Source organism: Aphis gossypii, chromosome X, assembly GCF_020184175.1.
Source record: "Aphis gossypii isolate Hap1 chromosome X, ASM2018417v2, whole genome shotgun sequence".
In the NCBI taxonomy this organism is placed as follows: Eukaryota; Metazoa; Arthropoda; class Insecta; order Hemiptera; family Aphididae; genus Aphis; species Aphis gossypii.
In genome coordinates, this window is record NC_065533.1 from 6256393 (window position 1) to 6281246 (window position 24854).

At 30.8% G+C, this 24854-nt stretch overlaps 1 protein-coding gene across 4 annotated transcripts in view; it reads right to left on the reverse strand.

Annotated features, from left to right (window-relative positions):
• Nucleotides 1-17163, reverse strand: part of LOC126552874 (homeobox protein ARX-like) — a 67569-nt gene extending 50406 nt beyond the window's left edge. For all 4 annotated transcript variants that reach the window (XM_050207970.1, XM_050207969.1, XM_050207968.1 and 1 more), the window contains exon 1: nt 16383-17163. In XM_050207970.1, coding sequence (XP_050063927.1) covers nt 16383-16626 — 244 coding nt within the window. In that variant the 5' untranslated portion in view covers nt 16627-17163. The remainder of the gene's footprint in view (nt 1-16382) is intronic.
• Nucleotides 17164-24854: the final 7691 nt, after the last annotated feature.

A 24854-nucleotide genomic window follows, 5' to 3' on the forward strand; every position in this document is an offset into this window, starting at 1 on the left:
TTTACACCATCATACATTCGGAATATTGTATATTGTAATTATTACTCTAAAATATTGTGTGTAACAGAAAATACTTAATACTTGTAATTCTTAGTATACATAAAAATATTTATAAAAAAAAAAAATTTTAATAAAACAGTTGTTTTAATTTCTTTCTTAAAAATGTAATATTATTGTCAGCCTAAAAAAGATGAATACGATATGGTACAAAAATAAGCTTCAGCAATAAGATAGGAAAGAAATTTAATTAAATATTTGTATGACTTGTATTAAATGTTTTATGAAAATTAAAATACAATATTATAGACAATTTGATTTTATTTCGTATTGCGCTCTCAAAAATCTTAATCCGGGTTTAACGGAGAGGTACAGAAATTAAGTCGTTCGTTGCTTATAGATATTATTCGTATACAAATCGGAGGCGTGCACCTAACCTTAGAATAATGATATGTACGGGGCCGCTTGTCGTCAATAATATTTTACAATAATAATAATATTATAATAGGCGTATACGATATTATAATATGGGCGCAAATGGTCGTCTGGTCGTCGGCGACAAATTTCCGAGCCACGGAGACGATTACACCGCACCACACCGCACGTGTTACAACAGCACACGAGGATACCTCCTCGACGTCCCGCGGACCAAAACACGTCATGAACACGCAATCCCATTTTTTTCATCCAATCGTCTCCTCTCTCTCGCTCCCTCTCTCAGCTCTCTATTTATATCTGACTATCTCCGTCCGTTCGTCATACTCAGTTCGTCGCCGTCGGGCGGTTATTAGCTTAATAATAATAATACACGCCATACATAGGTACGGTACAGAAAACAATGACACTCGTCGACGTCGATTATTACACACACGATCACGGACCTAACTACTAATTCGTCGGGGAGGTGTACACGCGCAATTATTATTTATTACGAGAGTTGAGAGTACACAATGCGTGTGCCCGAGCGCAATAATATTATAATATTATTATTACATCCGATAACGCGCGCGCTCGCGGTGAAGGAATACACCTCCGGTTTATAATTTACTGGGCATAAAAATATATCATTGCGGCGCATCACGTCGTGATCGCGTCGTGGTCATTATCGTGTGTATAATATTTGTTTTTCTGATTTCCGACGACGACGAGAAGAAACGAGAAACACGAGATCGTTATTATAATAACCATCGTGGCTTTACGGATACGGCGACCGCGATAATGACACCTATAACCCGCGATCGGTGCCTACGCTCGCGCGTGTTTAACGACGCAACTTAAACGGAAATCGTTCGCCAACACGGTGTCGCTGCGGTCAAGAGTGTTTGTTTTTGGTCGGAAAACCATCGTACAAACACGTAGTCTACAAACACGGCCATTAGGGGCGACGGTCCGTTCTAGTGCGCACCTAACTATCCACGGTATTAATATAATATTAGGTACATAGCCCGTAGGAATAACCGCAATCGGTCGCTGCCTCGGGTCGACGTCGCGCCGCGGTTATAATAATAATATTATAAGTAGATACGTATAATATGCATTGCGTATACGACGGCCGCAGCACGACCGACGCCGCCGCCGCCGCCGCACGATTATTAATGTTTAGCGGAGATGTACGATTTTTATTTTTATTTTTTGGGGCGTCTCGCGCAGACACGATCCGTACACAGACCGCAGTCAAGACCGGACAACGCCCGGCGCAGAAAAAAAGCACGTCACTCTTATTATCATTATTACGTGTGTGTAATATATGAGCGTATTGCACGCGGGCGTGACACGACGAGTTCTCGTATATCATGCATGATAATATTATTATGTATATCTGATCTCTGTTTGCCCTTTACTATGGCCAATGGGCCACAACAGCCCGGCAAATGAGCACAGGTCGTAATTCCCGAATATATGAATATAGTTAAACGCCAAAGTGCCGAACGAGTGTCCGATCGAGGCACTAAGACATTCATTGGATTTTGAGTAAAGTCGTTGCTTTCTACCAACATAAGTTTTAGCGTGGCGGTATTTTTATATCGTAAATGCATTTTTAAACGTTTTAACTATGAACGAGGTACGGATTCGTCCACAGACTTCTATACTAGTTGTATGGAGAAAACTATGGATTCGTCCGGTTCAATCGAAAGATATTTTTAGTTTTTACTCAATAAATAGTATCTATAATGGTACACTTTCACAAAAATCACATTCGACGACAATCCGTGGCCAAGTCTTATAATATTTTGTCGTTCTTCGATAAGCGGAAGTAAACTTATTTAGAGGCTGAAGCCACGCTTTAATCTCTTATTATTGTATTATAGCATTAGTATATAAAACATGATGTACTCACGTAAATACAAGTGTAAAAACATAATATATCAAATTATATTAATCAAGTTTAAAATGGACACCTGACACCTATATAACTTTGGTCAACAAAATATTGATATGAAATAAAACTTCACGTAAGTTGACATGTACAAACATATATTACGACTCCCGGTTTCTCTTTTAAGCATAATAATTCATTGTTTTTGATTTTAAGTAATCAAATAGCTGGATAATAACTAGTAATTTTACACTAAATTATAAATATAATATTATATTCACAACGGATTCAGGCCGAGGTTTGAGTGAGCAAACATTTGAAATGAGCTTGGCTCCACCAAGCGCTATAAATTATTCGTGTACATAATTAATTTTATGTCGTCGCGGGTAATACTCGACGCACGGAGCAAGAAGCATTGTTTGTAATAATTGATTTGTCGATAACATTATATTGTATTTTCCATCTGACGATTTTATCGATTACGATGACGAAAATAACAGAAACGGGCTTCGGCGAAGTTCGAGCGGAGTTGTACCCAATACCAATAATATTGTCGTGCGCTATTATTAATAGGCGTAACGACGTCGTCGTCGCCGCGTCGTGTATCGACGAATCTAATAATAACAACAACACTGATCGGCGGCGTAACGAGGATTTCCTGCGCGCACACCGAGCGCCGCCGACGACGACGACGACTGTGTACAATAATAACAATAAAAATGTGACGTAAAAAAACTACGAAAAAAAAAAAATGTTTAGTGAAAAACGCGGCGCGACGAGCGACGGAGCGCAAACCCTACGGCGGCGGCGGCGGCAGGTGTGCGACGAAATTATATTATTAAATATAGGAAATGAGTAGCGTCACTCAGTCAGTCAGAGTCGGCGGCGGCGGCGGCGAGTATTGCGTCCGTGTGCGTGTGTTGCACCGAACGACAAATAATTACATATTTTACGCTTGGCGCGCGCCCGCGACCTACCGATCGACGGGGCCCGGCTTTGTACACCACGACGCGACGGTGTATATTTTTATTATTATTAAAAACCGGTGCAGCGCAGTCCGCCGCGGTTCATCGGCTCGGCTGTGCGTTGTACAACAATAAAATATGTATAGATTATTATTAAAATAATATATATATATATATTCGTATACCCATAACGTTATATACGTATACACGCGATGTAAAACGTCGACGGCTGCGCGCTTGTCGCACACGCGCGCGCACGGGTTTTTCCCTAATGAACCGTGCCGCGGGTTTTCCGTTCGCCCGGTGGCCCGTTAAAGTCGGTTAGTGGTATATAACACGGAACCGAGGCGGGTAGGTGGTAATTACTTCCGCCTCCGCCGCCGACGGGAATACACGCGCGGATAATGTGTATTATACCATTATAATAATATTGTGTGTGTATAACGCATATACACACTGTGCCGGGCATGTCGCTGGCGATCCGGTCCGTTTGCTATTCGATTTCGATCGGATGGCTGCTGCGATCGCGTCGTCTCGGGTGTATTGACAAACGGTTGTATTGTAATCGTGTTCGACAAACACACCACGCTGCGGCTGTCCGCGATCCTATGTAAATTTATCGCGACGACACGATAATATTACTACACTATAATATTATACACTTTGTTTATCGGCGGGTATTCCGATTACTGGTTATTATGGTACCCGTTTGGTATACGTGTTAAAAAAAAAAAAAAAAAATTATGTTTCGACGTAAGCAGAGATCTGACGACGTAGGAATCTGTGGTGGAAGTGTGAGATAGTATTTTACGGGGTAAAGTGACCCACGGGGGCTGAGACCCAGAGTATAATAGTTAAATATGATAGGTACAGTAGTGGTAATGATATCACGAGCGATATTAATGAACCGTGAACCATTATGGGAAATTATACATTGGTTGAATGAAAATCGCGTGATAGTGTATGGATATTATTCAAAACTTTTGACAAATTCTAAAAAAAAACGCTTTGAGATATTAGTGTAATTGTTGTAACAAGTAATGTTTTATAGTTTTATATTATTTATTTATTTTTAGGGAAGGAGAGCTAAACCACACAAGCTGATTACCAGGCGACTACTTATAAAACAGGACCTAATTCACAATTTTTTTTAGCTAGTTTCATAAAAGTCTCTATTGACTATCAAAAATACAATACAACACAATCGTATTATAATAAGTAATAAGTAATAAACTACACATTAAATACACTAAATTCGTGATTAAATACTTGATCCAATGATCCCTGCAGTTTATGGACGTGTGCTGTTAGTTTTTAAATCAAAATTATTGCATTTATGTATTTAATGTATTCAAGGAGTTTCTGAAACACACCGAGAAACTTCCATAGAATTATAGTAAAACTAGAAGGTTATAATTTAAGGGAATCGCGAAAAGATAATTTTATTAAAAATTAATCTATGAAATGAATACTAAAAAAAAAATGTATTTATCAATAAGAACAAAACTATTTGTAAAGCTAGCAAGCTTTATGTTTAATGAAATGTCTAATTTTAACTCATGCCTGTAGTACTATGAATAATTTATTCTATACTATAATACTATAGTGTAATATACTATGTACCTATTTCATATTTGTATTAAAGATTGAGATTGTGAATTTACAATTTTCAAAATGAATTACGTGTTATGAGTACAATATTGTATTTTTAAATGTAATTTTTGATAACAAAACAATGGATTATGTTAAAAACGGAGGTACGGCGCTGTTTCAAAAAGTGCCAATTGTATATGCCATATGGCTTAATTTTAATACAGATACTGAACTAAATATTATAGAATGCCAATATGCTGATTTTATGGTATCTTTCCAAGTACAGAGATTTGGGCTAGCCCGAGGTTAGGTTAATCAGAAAGACTAATAATAGCGTATTTAGGAATTGATTTGACCTGATTTTTAAAAATAAAATGTCCCATTCACGTTATTCATCGGGAATCGTGGAAAACAGAAATGTTAATAGTTTCTTATCTCCACTCAACACAACGGTATTGCACAGAGGTTCGATTTAAAAATTAAAATGTATTATTATTTTATACAAAACTTTGATATCGAAAAATAATATAGAAAAAGTATTGAAAGTGCGAGACGCTCGCTGCAGATTTCCGCGGTTTGGTTAGATTTCCACGGTCTAAACCGCATGTAGATACGTTATTTTTATTAAAATTTTAAAATTAAAATAACATGGTTGTTATTCATAATCATAAATCATAATATTTTATATTATTATTATTATTATTATTTTTCTTTTTGAAAGAAGGCCAAAATTTATTTTTGTGCCAGTTATATGGTACATGCAGTCATCACCTTTATTGAATTATGCTTGTTTTCGATCAGTTGTACAAAGTTTAAGTTTAAATTTTTAAAAAAAATGTGTGAAGCCCAGATTGATTTTACTCATAGAAAACTAACAATTGCCTATCCGTACTCCATAGACAACTCACTATATAGTTGGCGTCGATTGGACGACAAGTCACGTATTCAGTACCACAGTTGATAATTTTATAATGACAATGTACGTGATATAATCGGTCTCGTTGCGCACTTCCCATCATTTCCAATAATTTGGTTATTTAAAAAAAAAAACCGTATTCGCAAAACTATTCTTGTATTCTTAGTATTCGTCGTTTGGCAAATAACTTGGCGCGACGGCGGCGACGCGAATAAGCAAAACCAGTGGTTCTCCGTATTCAATGTTATTTACTACAATTTTTATTATTTACAATGACGATGTTATGTCAATAATATTATTTGAAATTGAAAAACGCCGTCGCCGCTGCCGTAGCGTTGTGCCGAGATGAGCGTAAACGTTTCCGTGGTAAAAACGCTTTCGACGACAACAAACTGTTGAAGTTCGTCTCGTGTCACAGGGCGTCCGCGTTCGTGTCTTTCTTCACCGTTATAGTATACCCAGTAGACTATATTAATATAGTTTCAGAAGAGCACAATAATTATATTACAACGCGTGACACGGGCTTTTCGGTGTCGTCGGCGTCCGGCGACCGGCTCGTAAGTAATAGCAACATTCGTAGACTGATAAGGGCGGCGGCGGCGGCGGCGACGGTGCGACCAGTTTTTTAAGTTTTTTATCGTACGCGACGGCCGAGATTGTCGCCGCCGGAGGAGTTGTATTCCGGCGCGAGACGCGTGTGTGCGTGCGTACTACACACCGCAGTGGTAATGGATAAACTGGTTTCGCCGCCGAGAGCATTTATCTACTATATAATATAATATTAATATAATAATAATAATAATACGTGTAGTAGTAGTAAGTAGTATTAGTATTTAGTATTATTATTATTATTAGTAGTAGTAGTAGTAGTCGTAGTAAGTAGTGATAGCAGTACAACAAGTATATACATATTATTATTATACCGTACTATACCATATACGTATTATAGGCGACGCGACTGTATACGTATCACATTCGTATCGATTAATTGCCCGGGTCGTCTTGTGCGTTAACATCATTACACGCATTAAAACATACATTAATTTATATTTTTTTCGGGGTCGTCGTCGAATATTACACGTACGGACATTAGTGAGAGATTACCTATACCTGTACACGAGCAAGGCAGACGACACACGAACGCGCGCGCGCGGCGTTAATAGATAACATTTTTTTCGGGTCGTCGCCGTCGCACCGTTGTCGTCGTCGTCGTCGTCGTCCGCGTACCATACTCGACTGCAATCGTCTCTTTCAGTCTCTCTCGCGGCGTGTTCCGAGACATTTCTATACATAGGTAATATTAACAATATCATTACGTGTATAATATTATATTATATTGGTACCTAATGTTTTCTTTTCTCTCCGCGCGTGATGTATAATTATTATTATACTTATATACATAATATTATTATAATGATATGTCGTGTATGCTATTAAGTTCGCGACCACACGCCCCAAAACGTTAGTCGTCGTCGTCGTCGTCGTCGTCATCTTAGTTGCACATAATATTATTGATATACGTTTTCGGTACATTGACTATACGGTACGAATGTCGTTTTTGTCCGACTTATAATATGTGGAAATAATGACTAATAATGTAAAAAAATATAAATGTATATCCGCCGACCGTATAAATAAATACCTATATGCCACCAGCGACAAAAATCGAAATCGTTTTCCGATATTACTCACATTACTTATTTCGACATTAACAACATGCATATTGTGTTACTTAATGTACCTAATTAACAAATCGTGTAAATAATATTATTAAATTTGTTTTTAACATACAAATTGGTACCTATTAAATAATCAAACACGAGGACTTTCAAATTTAGTGCGACAGCAAAAAATGGATTTTGCCGATAAGTTACAAAAATTCATTTTGAGATTTCTATTAAAATTTAAAAAAAAAAATGTTTAAATTTTAAATCTCAATATAAAACATATTTTGTTATTGTCGCCTTTTACGCCTTCTTCAGGAATAAATCCATCGGATATAATATGTCATGTCTTATTTGTAATACGGCATTGAAATACAATAAATCAATACTGAGGAATAAATACTTATTAGTGCATAATCAACTAGTTTTAAATTGATTACTACAGTAATACAGTTCATGTGCTGAAATCTGTAACAGTTCAGAATCACACGAATTTATCTCATGTTCTTAATCTAATAAAAATGTTGGTATCGGAAGAATAAAGGAGTAGAGTTATTGTTTATAATTTACGTATTTTGTTTTTAATGTTTTTAATGTATAGAACGTTAGCTATCTTCTAATTTCATCAAAACCAAACTGATAAATGTGTATAATATAGGTATAAGAGCAACATCAATAAATTTTAAAAGGGACTTATAAGTTGTTATAAATGATACTTCTGCAGGATTATAGTAACCCGGAATTCGGTATTGCATAGTCTACCTTGCAATGAGAAAGTGAACGATTTTAAACAGTTTTAATTAAATCGTATACCTATAATATTATAATATATAAATATTAATTATAGATAAACATTAGATATAAATATATATAATATATACATATATTTGGTTTGCATTGGTAATTTGATTGTTCAAATGGCCCTTAGCAAGTTAAACGTATTTAAGATCTTCAAACATATCTTTAGCTATTATATATTTCAAAAACCATAAATGTTATAAATTTGTATGTTAAGTTCTTTATAAGTTTTTTAGGTGAGCGTGTACAATGTGGCAACGGGCAAATATAATAAATATCTAAATAACCTTAATTTAACCATAAAAAACCTGTGTTTATTTAAGAATTTTAGGTTACAGTATATGAATTACTATGACATATAAGAAAATTTGTATTAAATTTTCAAACTTTAGTTGTAAAAATTAAAAATTTAATTTAATTTTAACAACAAAATTGTTTGTACATTTTAATGATTTTGACTAATTTGGTCCAAATTTAAACTTCAAGTGCTTTAAAAATCAAAATCGGGACTATACATTTTAAAAAAATAAGTTATATTCCGCATGCACGTACCAAAAGGGTTAAAAACTTTAAATTTGTCCAAAATGTATACCTAGTTCGGTACTTTCTTTCATTTACCTAAACAAAGTCATCTAACTGAAATATTTATTGATACCTCTAGACATAAACATAGTGTATGTATAATTCAATAAATATTCTGCCAATAATTAATTTCAAACTTCAGAATACTACAAAAGTAAAAAAATGCCCTATAATAACCGATGGATATGTTAATTAGACGCCCTAGATTCGAATTAATTGTAATCTTCGCCATTAAACCGTTCAAGCACTTTTTTACAATGTGTACCTCGCGTATAAAATATGAATAAATTTTACAGTGCCTTCAATTAACTGTTGACTAGCAATTCTTGTTGTCGTAGCCATTCCTATATCTGTATCGTATTTTACGATAGCTATAATAACAAATATTATATTATAATATATTGTTATGATATTATTATTATTATTGTTGTTTTATAGAGATTATTAGTAAATTTATGGCTGTCACCGCGATGGAATTCGGCGGCGGTCGACCACCCCAGATTATTAGGCGTCCGCCACCACGACGACCACAAAGGCGAGACTGTCGTATAATTTATAATATAAACATATTGCATTATATGTGTACACAAATATACAACATATTATAATATATTATGTATAATGGTAATTAAGATAGCAAACGCGCGCACGAGCATTATTGGTCTGCTGACCGACGTCGCTACGGTTATAACGTCATCGTTGTCATATATATTATATAAGTATAGTGGCGAAGAACAGTAGATATAGGTATACGATATCCTTGGATATTTTGGTGATTTCATTCCGTATGTACACAAAACCGTGTTGATGTCTCATTATACTCACATAAAAATATAAAGGTACACCGGTTTTAAATTTTTAATGTACTTTATACTCATATTAATGTACTAAGTACTTGTATTATTGTACGTAATGTGTACAGTTTAGTACTTATTAAGTGTGCTAATATAAAAGCAACCGTTATTATAGACTAATCGTATACATTGTATGGCTATTGGCAACTCATTTAGGTACAAGAAACATAACAGATATACATGGTGCTAAATGACAACCGTTAGGTTGCATAATATGGTATCGATAAAAATTGACAAAAAATAATTTATCAACAGATTGTGTTAAATAATAAATCGCATTTGATTAAAATTCTTTTTTACGTTCTACACCACTGCAAATGTATAATAATATTATTTCATGTTTTGCGATTAGACAACAAATCAACATAATTGTTATTATATTACCTATCTTAGTATTATACCTACTAATTTCATAAGAATAGTTAGAAATTTTCAAATTTTATTAGGACCAGGTATGCATAAAAAACTACAATTAATAAATATATATGGACTAATAGCGTATACTCTGTTTAATTACCATCTATAGATGAGAAAAAACAGCGAGGGACGGACAAGTAATTATAGATCATATTATATAAGTAATAAATAACTAATGATTGAAATGTTAGTCTTGCTCCTAAATATACAATATGAAATTAAGGTACTTAATAGTTAGTATACATTAAGCATTCAAATTAAAACAAATCATATTATTTTTAATATTATCGATGCCACACTCATGTTGCAGTCCGAGACATCCGTTTCAATCGGACCCGCTAATTTACATAACAGTTACAGTAAGATAACACATGTAAGTAAATCGGTACATCGTACATCCTAATGTTCAACCCTCGAATTTTAATAACTCAAAAACTACTTTCTCCGATTAAGATACATCAACATTTTTAAAAATATCATTAATTTCACAATTTACAGTAAAAAGAACAGAAGTAGTTCATTCGGCTCCCATTTTACAAAAAGGTCAATTTCCAAACGGCTCCAGTTTTTTACAACACAAAATTCATTTCCATTTCATACAGACTTAAAACTGTCTCAAAAGAGATATAAATGAGATGATTAAAAATGTGTTAACATTTTGGTTGGTACAAAAGGTGTAAACTAAGTAAATTATAAAAATCATATTAAAAAATCATATTACGTTATTGTGAATTAAATTTTATTAAAATAATATTCAATTTTAGAGTTAAAAAAATGAAAATAAAAATGAAAGTATTAGTAGAAATATAAAACAAATCATATATTGGGTATTTTTTATATAATCCATATCTACGTGTTATTTCACTCGATGAAAATTTGTCAATGATATTTCTAATGAGCTCCTATATTTTAAAAAACAAGATGTGTATTGACATGGCTGAGCTTTAATTTAATTTTTAATTTTTTTCTACGGGAGCCGTTTAAAATTTAAATATTTGTAATTTGTTAAACCTTTTTTGGCGGGAGCCGGTTGGAAATAAGTAAACAATGGACTGGAGACGGCAGCCGTTTGGGTCACGCTGAAAAGAACGATTTTTATTTGAAAAAAGTAGAATTCGGTTCTGCTGTATAGTAGGTTTTGAGTGTGTACCTCTTCATTGTGTTGACGGTAATGGATCGGTTTAATTTAAATTCAATGCTTAATTGTACATACAAAAAATCTTATGGATGCGAAACGTGGTCGGTAACAATAGGTAATATGAAAAAGCTAATGATCTTTGAAAAAATTACTCCACCGTATCTAGACTCTATTGTTGAAAATGGAGAATATTGAATAAGAACAAATGAGGAAGTTTACTTGCAGTTATTTCAAAGACACTATATAAAAGCATTTATTAGTAACAAACAAATAGGAAAGGCAATTCATTCATTATAATATATAAAATGATGGTATTAGAAAATAAGTAATGACACACATAGCAAGTCGTGTAGTTTTGCAAATTTATTCTCCAAAAAATTTTAATTTAGGGTAAGTTATTTGTTTATAAAAACTGTATATTAAGAAAGTATTATTATACAGTTGTCGGTGTTCAAGAAAATGACAAATTGAAAACTAGATTAGATATAATAGTATTATAAACTATTAAGAAATTCGTTCGCCCAAATCGATGTGCAAAAAAAAGAACTGGAATATTAGCAGAATACGTATTATTTTTATACACCTGTTAAAATCAATAAATTTTTTGTATGGTTCTATCATAGAATTTCTATGTGAAAATTAGTAAGTGCTAAAAATTGTTTTTCCTCAAAATTAATACAGACGTTTATTATTGTGAGCACAATAACGTATTAAGTAGGTACTATTAACTATTATCTATTATTTACACATATATAGGTATATAAATGGAAATATATTTTATTTATATCCATAATTCATAAATACATCTTTACTTTCTACTTTTAATATATTTATATATTAATAAACGAATAAGTAATAATAGGAATAAGTAAGTCATAATGGTAGGTATATATGCCATAAGATATTATTTCATAGTGCGTTTTTATATTGTGAGTGTGATATTATAAATCAGATATTTACAATATGAAGAATATAATATTTCTTTATAGTTTATTGTATTGTGTTTACTATAAAACTGTCAATACATAAGTTTATCATATAAACTGAATACTCGCGCTGGCCTCAAACAAGACATTTTTTAAATTTTTGTTTTTTGGAAATGTCATCAATTTTCATTTGATTTTTTGATCTTTATTTCACCTTATTTAGATTAACATCATGAACATTAGATTTTGATGACCTACGAAAACTTCCTAGCTAATTTCCTCGATAGTCTTCCCATCCTATATAGACTTAGATATTTAACGTATTTAAAAAATGTTTATATTATATAATTATATGTATATACGTATTACGTATATCAGGGGTATATCAGAAATACTGTAACGAAAAATATAATTTCAATTAGGTATTTTTTTTTTAATAATTTATATTAGGTTTCATTTAAAAGTTATTGAAACAAAATATTATATTTATTTTTGGTATTTGATGAGGACTTAATTTGTGGGAAGGATCATTTGATTTTTGTTCAGTCTCCCTCAACTACGCCTATTGTCGACAATCATGGGCGCCCATTGGGAGGGGTTAGGGGGGGCACTTGCCCCCCCCTGGACAAAAAATATTAAAAACTTGTAACTCAATAAATATTACCATAATATAATATAATTATCTTTACATTTGAGAATTTTTTATTTTGACCCCCCCCCCTAAAATTTTACTTATGGACGCCTATGTCGACAATGTCTATACGCAGGTATTTCTAAAAATTACAAAAACCAGAATAAATACATTATTAAAGAATATAGAAGGAACCGCGTTGTTAACTAGAAGAGGTATTTAATTGAATTATAGGTGGAATAATTGAAATAACTAAATGATTGAATAACTTAATATATAAAAAAAATCATTAATATTAGGTACTCATAAATTGTTACATAGGAAATATATATGGAAAACAATAGGTACCTAGGTAAATATTTATATAATTATTATACACATATATATATATATATATATATATATATATATATTATCATTGATTACCATTTCACAATTTGCAGTCACTGCAATGCGCGTAACTATAATTAAATCGAGTATTATATATTACATTACTTATATTATATTATTGTATCGAATGCAAGTGCAGGCGTTTAAGTCTTTTTTTTCTAACATGTTACGTAGGCATACGCTATAGCATAGGCCATAGAACACTATAGTAATTAATATAAAATTTGATAATATTTGAATACACACGAATATAATGCCTTGTTTTATTGTAATAAAATAAACTCCAAAATACAGAAAAACTGTATAAAACGCTCTGAAATAGTAATTTAGTAAATACTAATTTCGCTTACCTACCTATAGGTACTAGTAATTTAAGATGTTTTATATGGCCATTAATATTAGATATCATGGTACCTACCTACAGTTGTTACGTGTGATCTACCTATATGGTGCAAGTAAGCAGGCGATAATACACGGCAGTGGTGTTCGACTTTATTATTATTTACTAAAAATGGATATTTTGTATGGAATTATTATAACTTATAAGTAGGTAACGAAATTAAATGTACAAATTACTTGAAATGTTAAGGATTATTACCGAATAAAAATCAAATAAGTAACATAGTAAGAAACTACGAAAAAAAGAAAAAATGGGTTTCAGATAGAAAAACAAAAGTATAAAACAACAACTTTAAGATGTACTAAAAAAGGCTACCAAGCTTATTGATTACCGTGCACCGATAATTTTTTTCTCATATTATATTGATCTTATTGGTAAAAATTACAGTAATTTTTCGCTAACCGAAATAGTTGAATTGATTTTACACAGAAGTTATCTTATTCCAGTTAGACAAACAAGTAGGCAATTTCTTGGAACAGTCGTAATACCCGTGGTAGTACGGACGTAGACTGATTAATTAATTTATGATGAAATATGACTATTGACAAATTTTCCAAAAGAAATAAAGTGGGAGGTTCTAGATTTATAGCATAAATTGACAAATCTCTATTTTTGGAAAATCGAAAGTAGAATTGGGGACGCTTACCTACAACTTTGAGACAGAATAGTTATAAAAACGAAAATTCTAATGATAACGATTTCAAGAATTATGGAAATTGTGTTAAAGGCCCACGGGTGTTTGGAATGTTTGGATTATATTATAATAATTAATAAACATATCAACAAAAATCGACGTTTTTATAATATTAAAATAATAATAACAAACGTATTGTAAGTTATTTTAAAACTACTAATCTTCTGCGTTCGACGATTATCGCCACCCATCAGTCGGCGCGACACGAGACATCGTATAGAACTATAGATAATATCACAATATAATAAAAGGCACTTTAACAAGCACAGAACAAGACAAGAACAGTCAATATAGCGGTCTCGTTCTGACTATGTATATGTTTGAAATAAAATAAAATTAATTCCACGTTATTTTTAAACAAACATTCCATACAATATTAACGATAACACATAGCAATGACAGTTTGTAGATTGATCATACGTACCAAAAGTACCGATATTATTATTATTGGTTTTTACTGACTATACTAATATGTTTATACTCTTTTAAATTTTGATAAAATATTAAAAATTTATTATTTAAATAAAACGCATATTGCATAAACGCCATAAACAACGTGGTTCGTACGCTACGATATTAGTCGCACATAGACTATGGACGTCATATACTTAACGTCACATGGCAATAACTGTTCTCGGCAGAGCCTTTATATAGTTCCATAGCACATATTATTATGTAAACATTATAGAATATCTAACCAAGAAAAAATGCAAATATAAAGTTAACTGTAGATATAGACATTTTTTTAATAATTTTCACTTATTTTGTAAAGAATACAATTTTAATTTTTAATAGATATAACTTAGGAAATAGTTTTATTTTGTTTAAAATAGTCATTAAATAAATTGACCTTCACATTTTTAATTTCTTTATTTTCGAATAATCAAGATAAGAAAAATCTAAATAAAGTATCATAATGATGCGTAATGACGACTTACACCTCGATACTTAATAAATTCCACAAACAAACTGTGTATCAACCATGTGCGCACACTTTTTTGGAAAAAGTATAAATAGGCACCTACCTAATTTTTATTGTAAATATGCAACGTATAGAGGAAAGTCAGTTTGCGGCTGCAGTGTTGTATCAATAATATTTTTATAAGTTTTTTTATTTGCCTTCTCGATCAATCTCTCGTGCCCTTGTCGTCGTAGCAGCAGCAGAAATTGCTGTTGCTGCCATATCACTACTTACGTTTTATATATATACAAGAGATATGACCATTATTTATGCGAATTTTTCTTATATATTTAAATAATGTACCACCGCGATATTTAATTAACTATTCAATGTATTAACTATAATTTACCTACAAAGTACACGATATATTATCGAATTTATTCACATGGTTACATATTATAGACACACTATATTACCTATATAATATGTAGAAGTGATAGGTGTCATTACTGTTGCGTTTTTAATCTATGATATTAAACATAATTTATACACCCCTTATAGTACACTATGTAAAATACATAAATATTGTTATTTTTGAAAAAAATAAGCTATCGGGATTTTGGTATAGGCAATGGCTATTATATTATATCGTATGAAAAATGACATTCAACGGAATGATGTGAAATGACGCGAGTACGGAGTACCTATATATTGCACCAGGAAATTTATAGACTACATAGTTGAATTGATACAAGATTATGAAGAGTAAAATAATCACTTACATACTCTAGTCAGGTTAAATTAGTGTATGCACCATGCATGTAGTTTTTTAAGTATAATACCTACGATGTTATTTGATATTGCCACTATTATGTCAACTATAATATTATATATATTACATACCAACTATGTTAAAAACACTCTGTATTATCTTAGGTACACGCGTATGTATACTTTACACAATACGCAATAATATATATGTAGATAATACAACACAGAAACAGTAAGTTCCCGTTACAACGAACTCTAAGGGACCGAATTTTTTTTTCGTTATAACTGAAATTTTGTTGTAACGAAATAGCTTTTGTATGTAGCTTTTCGGTAGGGGATCTCTATAACTTTCCTTATAACGGGATTTTTCGGTATATCGGTATTCGTTGTAACGGGAACTTACTGTATATCAATTGAAATACACTAACCGTGATCCTCCTTGTCGTCGTCGTCGCCGCTGCCGTCGACGTCTCGGTCGCAATGGCCGCGAACGGTGTCCTCGCCGACCAAACTCCTGATGGAAAACACCGACTTGGCCGGTCTACCACCGCCGCTACGCCTGCGACCGTGGTTACCGCCGTCGTTGGAATCGCCTCCACCGCCGGAACTGGCCCGCGTGCTCAAATCCATGACTACGGCGGCGCAATGGTTACGGGTCTCCGAAGCAATCATCGCGTTGACGGTGCTGATGGTATGGGTTCGGACGGTGCCGATGACATTTATGGCTGGCGAGACGCCGACACAAATAACGCACTCGACTGTATACGTAAACTGTTTTGGATCTTTATTTATTCTTATACAATTTATTAAAAGTACCGAAGACGCTAGAACCGCAAAGAAACTATCACAACTTCTTCTCTCCGGAGCTTTCGGCCAGCCGGAAATAAGACCGTCAATAAGATTTTTTTTAATTAAAATTGAATTTACGTAAGATTGATCTACTCGTTCGTGTACAAGATGTTTTACTAACGACGTTATAAATAAATAACAATATAATTATAATTCAAACGTATGATTAAAATAAAATAATACAAGGCGATGTATTGTCACGTCACTGTACGCCGCGACTGAGATACGCACGCACTACCGTCGCCGTTGCTGCCGCTGTACTGCGCGAGAAAACACCGAGCACGAGCGCGTAATAATAATAATAATAATAATTAGTATACACAACCACAGCGACCTGCTGCCGCCGGAGAAGGTATACAATTAATGGTACATGGTCACAACATGGTAGTTGCGCTGTTATATGTTGTAGGCGGTAGTGGTGGTAGCGTCGACGTCTTGTAGCAGTGGCGGTAACCATGGTGTCTGTCTGAAGGAGGAGCAACGTCGGCCAACCAATCATTGGCGACTACATGATTCCTCCTATTTAATAACTATTAATAATATTACAATTAGAGAGACCAGAAATAATATTCTTAAAACAACCAAATAAAATGCTAATGTTCTCTTTTAGCAAATTGAAAATATTTATCCAACATTCATTAAAAATCGTAGTAAAATATGCAAAAACTTATTTACTTAAATACGTCATATTCTCTTAGATTCAGAATATGATTATATTATGTAAAAGCAATAAAATTAATTACAAAATGAAAAATATTTTGAAATATTATATTTATATTTATATTCTATAAATACGTATACCTACAGATATCATGTCTAAAAGATGTCAACGATAAATGAGTAATAACTACTATTTTATCTATAGTAAAATATTATTGACTAATATACCGACTATACGTGACATGTACCTCCACACACATTGTCACGGTCTATTTACAATGTTCAAAATTTGTATTCAATTTTTCAGTTATCGAAAAAAAATAGTGCACTATACACGGATGAGGCTGGAATGATGTAATTTCAACCCCGCCCAAATTTAAAAATTATATATTCATAGATTTAACTACACAATAATTTAATAGGTAAACCTACACAATTAGTATGAATGGCTGTACACCTTTTTTTATAAATTGTTTAAGATCTTCGTTCTGCCGCTATTTACTGGTTTTTTTTTTGGTGAAAAATAAAAATAAGTACGATAGCCAAAATCTGATTACTTAAAAAAATTAAGAGTACAAGAACATGTTTTAAACGTGTAGAAAAATATGTGTAAACATGTTCACGTTCTTAAACGTGCACGCTTAAAAAATAATAATTAATAAAGTAGTTTCTCGATACTTTTTTCAAAGATACCACATTTTAAAAAATTAATTGTTTTACAGTTTTTTTTTATAACTTTCGTAAAAAAAGAGCGACAATTTTTTCAAACACTCAAATTCTGTTTTTTAAAAAAACACATTTTGATTTTGAAATAAAAGTTTAAAAAATAAGCTTGAGCCGTAAACTAGAATTTTTCTAAAACATTATTCAAAATTCTAAAAAAAAAATACATGTTAATAATATGCACAAAAAAACAAAAATAAATGTTAAGTATGAAACAATGTACCTATCTATAATATTTAAAATGTATAGGTATATAGGCAAAAAACTGGTTAGAATTTATTGATATCTTATTTATACTTTATACTATATATAGTATCTTATACTTGTCGACGATAAGCATAGGCGCTGCCAGGAATTTTATCAGGGGGGTGCATTTGTGCATAGTATATACGGTGATTTCTAATTCTAATATATATTATGTAATAATTATAATTTATATTATTATTATTTGATATTATAAATATTATATTATATAATACCATTAAATTTTTAAATTTTTTTAAAAAGCCAGGGGGGTGCGAGTGTACCCCCCCCCCCCCTTGCGACGCCCATAACGATAAGGTAAAATGTTCACATATATTATTAATGCAATAAAGATATTTTTATCTTGTATATGTATATATATCCTTATAAAGAATACTATAATTTAAACAAATTCGTATTTATAATATTCTGATTTATTTGTAATTTATCCTAATCTATCCCATACTATAATAACAATTTATTTTTAAATATTGATTGATACCAGTGTCGTCTTTAATACCTTTTTGAGGCACTGGGTACCCGAGTAACAACAACTCAGCTTTTCGACAACTTTTTATTTACTTATATTCTTATTAATTAGTTTTATTCATAGAAAAAGTCATGAATATTATATTTTTTTTCATGAGTGTCAAATTTATGTCATTTATTGGCATTGATAAACTTTATTCACAGCTATATTTATACCAACATTTAGTTGATGATGAATTATTGCAAGACTTGTTGGTAAAAATAAACAGATATCATAAACATAATATTAAACTACTAACCCATAAAATTTAGATTATTGATTAAATGAAATGTTAGTATATTATAATATAGATAAAATCAAGTCTAGAACATTTCCTTGTAGAATTGCATGTTCAACGATATACTTTCTTGACCTATTACGTCATCAATTCTAACCATTTCTTTACTATAAATAGATAACTTTGAATTAAAGTTCAGTTATAATAATTATCATATAAAACAAAACTATATGAAGTGATCCGTAGTATTAAGAGCCTTGGCTTAGCCCAAAACCACCACTTTCGCTTTGTTTCTGCAGTTATCTAATTTTTTATAGTCGTACTGAATAGGGCATCCTCATTCCCCAGTGCCTTTACCTGATTTAAATCCGTATTGGTTTTTAGTTTTTTTCGTCTAGAAACAGAATTAATCTTTGTTTAATTATTTTTATGGGCAAGCCAAGAATTTATTATATTTATAGAGTCAATTGACTTATTATAAAATTTAAAGGTAAGAATATTATTTAGGGCATCACACGTAAGATTTTATTTTTATTTTAAAATTAATTATGATTACTTTAAAGTTTTAATACATAGCTATAACATAGTTTAAAATTAAAATATCAATATGTGATGCCCTAGATTGTGTCTCAAACCTTTTTTCATTTACGTACCCTTTGACCCCTCACCACTGTTTTACATACTCCAAAATGTCAATTTGTCATATGGCTTATATGTTTACCTAAGATAGATAAGAAGTTATAAAATAAGTTTGAAATAAATGAACAATTATCAAATATTTATTTATTTTAATTGACATGCAAACAATTGTAAAAAAATATTATTATACTGTAATTTGTAGGTATTTATAAATTATAGTATTAGGATACACTATACTATTGTCTATCTAATATATTATAAAAAATACCTATTTTTGTATCTACAATTATTAAATTATTAAATATTTTATAAATAACAAACTATTTCAAATACATCAAATTTTATTTTTTCCGCCATTACGCTTTTTGTACGTACCTTGTTATATGTACCCCCTCAGCCCCAAGAGATACGCTTACGACATACCCCTAGCTAAAAATACGATGCCTTAGATAATATTCTTACCGTTAAGTTGAATAGGTATAATTAGTAAATGTACTATTAAATCAAATAGTATGAAATTGATTCCGCTACAGAACTAAAATTGCAAATTGATGAGGATGAGGAGTACAATGTGACTGACTAGATTTACTAATCTATATGCACATTACAAATAGAATGGGATATAATTTTTGACAGTGAAAAAGTTCTTAACAGTTTATACAAAAATATAAAAATTAATTCGTACTTCTATGTCTAAATATAAAATTAAACATATGTATCAAACTTTAATATGTTGGATATTTTTGATTTAAAAATTTAAGCAATGATTAATGAATAATATTTACACCTACCTATATACATCATTAAGACTTGTCGTATATTGTAGACAGTCGTCAAAATAATATTATTTAATATATATGAGGGAATATTTCAAACTAAAATTTAACAATTTTAATATAAGGCCGGCGAAGCAAAATGTGCTGATGCGACAATAACATTTAATATATAACACCGCGTACGGCAGTCACGGACAGTCTCGTTGTCGCGGACAGGTCCATATGTCGCTGAGTAATTTGGCGAGAACGTAGGTACGACGATTGCGCGGGTGAAAATATATTAAATATTAATACTATGTACAAACTATTAAATTACGTTATTTTAAAAAAGTAATATTTTATTAATTATTAGACGTATTCTTAAACTTTGATAAGGCGTGTGGTAAACTGGTAAACCAATGTTTAATGAAAAATGTGTAATTTTCCTCACTTACATACCATGCATCTAATAATTATTAACCATTAATTTTACTTTTTGTAATTTAATTAAATATGTAAGGTTTTAAAAATATAAGAAATTTAAATTTAAAAAAGTTAACAAGTGGGTTAGGCTTTTTGGTGTATATTAGGGGTCGAGCGAGTCAATGTAATAGTGTATAGGTAATGAATGTATTAAATTTAAATTCAATGATATAATATACTAATATCCTAATATAACCGGTATAAATATACGAAAAACAATTTTGAACAAATATGGTCTGTCAGCCTATATTATCAATTATCAACAACTACAAAATATTTTCATGATAATATTATGTTTTTGGATATTACTATTAAAGTAAATTATTCAACTATTAGTATTACCACTATAACGGTGGATATTGGTTTAATTATTAAACAAAACATTGCATTTATTGTATTAGGTATTAATATTTGATAATAATAGGTAATAAATTTAATTTATACCATATTACATTGTTGTTATTAATTTTTGAGTTAAAACAACACCTTACCATAAAACACTGTGATTAGGTCCATGCTGAAATAGAAAATATTATCTAAAATTAATTCGTGTTTTGGAAATGTCATTGTAAAAATTATACCTAATAAAATTAATAATATACTAATTATAAATTACAATAGTTTGAAGTACCAAGAATAATGTTTTTAAATAATAACACAATTTATCATCGTGTGTAATCTTTATATCTATTTTTATTATATTTTATTAACTGTTCACGTAATACCACCTGACTATAATATGCGGTAGTCACCATAATATATTAATATGAACTCTGCTCTCCTTCCCTATACAGCTCTATTATCCTAAATTCCTAACCAATGTAAAACGAGTATAGTTTACGAAATTTACAATAGATAGTAAAATGTTCTACTCCATCATTAAATAAAACTTTCAAACAAGTCACCAACAATAATTTAAATAATTATATTGTTACAAATAGTTTAAATAACCAGCCTGGTGACTGAATACGCACATTAATTAACAATTATACATTTATACGCACACACCCACACACGTGATTATTATACACACACCCGTCGTAGTAAAGACATTAATATAAACAATACCTATTAATAATATTATACGTTCATATTAATGTAAACATGCACGATTAATAACAATTATTAGTGGTTTTTTAAAAATTGTAATAGGCTGCGGCAGGGTTCAATCAACGGTCTGATAGTTAGTGATTATTAGCTATTCGATGGGAGAGCGGTGTTGGTAGTGTGTGTAATCATTAATAGGCAATCTGCATGGTAATCGTGGTTCACTCTTTCGGTCGCAGCGGGCGATCCCCGAACCCGTAGCGATAAAAGATATCACGCCGCCGTCGTAATATTGTTCCAAAATTGTATTTTTATAACGACAAAATAGAAGTCTGGTAAATTTATTTGTGATTGAGCGGTATTACATGCGTCAAGATAAAATTTCAAATTCTTTATTGTTGATTGTGGTGAACGAAAAATGTCCCCATTTTACATAATTTGTTATTCGCTAATCTTTTCTGTCAATTCCGTTATAATGTATAATAAATAGCGTACAACAAAATATGATTTATTATAATTTATATAAGCTGTAACTCATGTGAATTGCACACATAATTGTAAAACATTAAACAATTAAAAAATTAAAAATAAACTTTTATATTTATTCTAATAAGAGTAGATAAAGCCATCACTATGCGTTTTAGCGGGTCCGGGTAAAACTGATGCATTTTGACCGGACGGTATTCACAATGTTACACTATGCGGTTTTGTTCCTGCCAAAAAAGCTTTCTCCCACATTTTAGACATTTTAGAACTTTTATAAACATCTCAACAATAATTAGGTAGGTCAATTGCTAACATCACATTTATCTTATATCTTTGCCAATGTCACATTACCTATGTAATTTTTATCATTTAAAAAAAAAAATTCTACAGGAAAGCTTTTTATGAGCATTTCCAGTTCAAATGTTTACGATATTCGATATTCTCCAATAAAAAAATTATTTGTTCAGCTCAATTAAATTATTCATTGGCTCAAAATTTTGAAAAATTAATACAAAATCCCACAGAAGTTATTCTTATATATCCATTAAAAAATGCATAGGTACATTTTTGTATACATTTGAAGTTGGATTTTAATGAAATTCATCAAAATCTCAAAAAAATTCTATATAACTATTTTGTTGTTAGAAATTCATAAAAGCTTTTTGTTTAATATATAAATCTTGACGATTTAAGACAAGATACCTCATTAGAAGTTTATACTGAACCATAAACTGGAAACATATAATATCTAAAATTCTAAAACATTTATATAAAGACAATAATTTTAGACATTTTCATTTCAAATTTGAACAAAATTATTTATTTAACGATGATAATTATTTTGTTAGAATTTAAAATCGTAGAAACTTAAAATCTTTATTTTTATTTATATCAGTGTAAATCATACTAAATGCATTAATATTTTTTATTTGTTTTAAGATATTATCTACTTACAAACTATCAATTATTGTACTTATTTTTACTGTTTTACAATATTTACAAAAAAATTGTATAACTTATTACATTTTAATTTATATAAGTGTGTATAATATTGTGTAAATATATATTATTATAATAATTAAATACTAATAAGTGATTATATTATAAATTAAAATTTTCAGAAAAAAATATATCAACCTATCAAAATACTAAAAGTAAAATAATTTTAAACTTTAATAGCTATATATATATAAACACATCATGTTATATAAGTACTTGGTAGTTACTAGTTATAGTAGGTAATATATAGGTCATCATAAGCCCATAAGACCTTCGCTCAGACTCGTTTTTCATATACAATGATATTATATCATTGAATTCAAGTTTAATACACCCATAATAATGACCCATTTGACACATAATATACAACAGAGTCTATCCACTTTCCTACCAAAAAAAAAAAAAAAAAATTACTAAATAAAATATATTTCAATTTATATAAAATAAATTATATTAGAAAAAAAATTAAGTAACTGTATAAGTATAATTGGTACAAGATACATTGGAAAATAATTTAACTTGTGGAGTTAGAAATTACTTTTAAAAAATAGTAACTTGTTACAGTGGTGACTATCACATATCTAAAACGGTGTTCAAGCACCCCTTTCATGGATAATTAAATGTATTAACGCATACTTTAGTCATACCAAGTTATGTAGACTTGGTACATAATATGTGTGAAGTGAAGGTACATTTTAAAATTCAAGTTTTTATATAATTAATTCTAGAAAAATCAAAAACTAGATTAAAATAAACTTTAAATATTGGTAAGGGTAACTGTCTGTACTAGGTTTTTTTTAAGTGAGCACCTGTACAATTTTTTGAGATAGCTGCTACTGACTTGTTATGTAGCTTAACTTTAACTTATTAACTAATACTGTAGCCTGCAGGACGCCTTGTCTTTATATTGTGTTGGTCACAGTCTTACAAATGGACAATTTTACATTAGCATGTTCAATTTAAGTTCACCAGTTCCAATTTGTATTATTTTATTTTTAATATTATAGTGACCTATTACCAGTGGCGTTTATAAGGGGGAGTTTAGGGATTCAAACCCCCCCTGAAATGTATGGTTGGTATGGGCATTGATTTTGATTGTTATAATATTACATATAATATTATCTTATATTTTTTTTAAACCCCTCCGAAATTAATTTCTATATACGCAACTGCCTATTACAAAAGCTAAGAACATTATCTGTTTTTTTAAAAATATTTTTGTTTTAAAGTGAGATAGTTATAAGTTGTA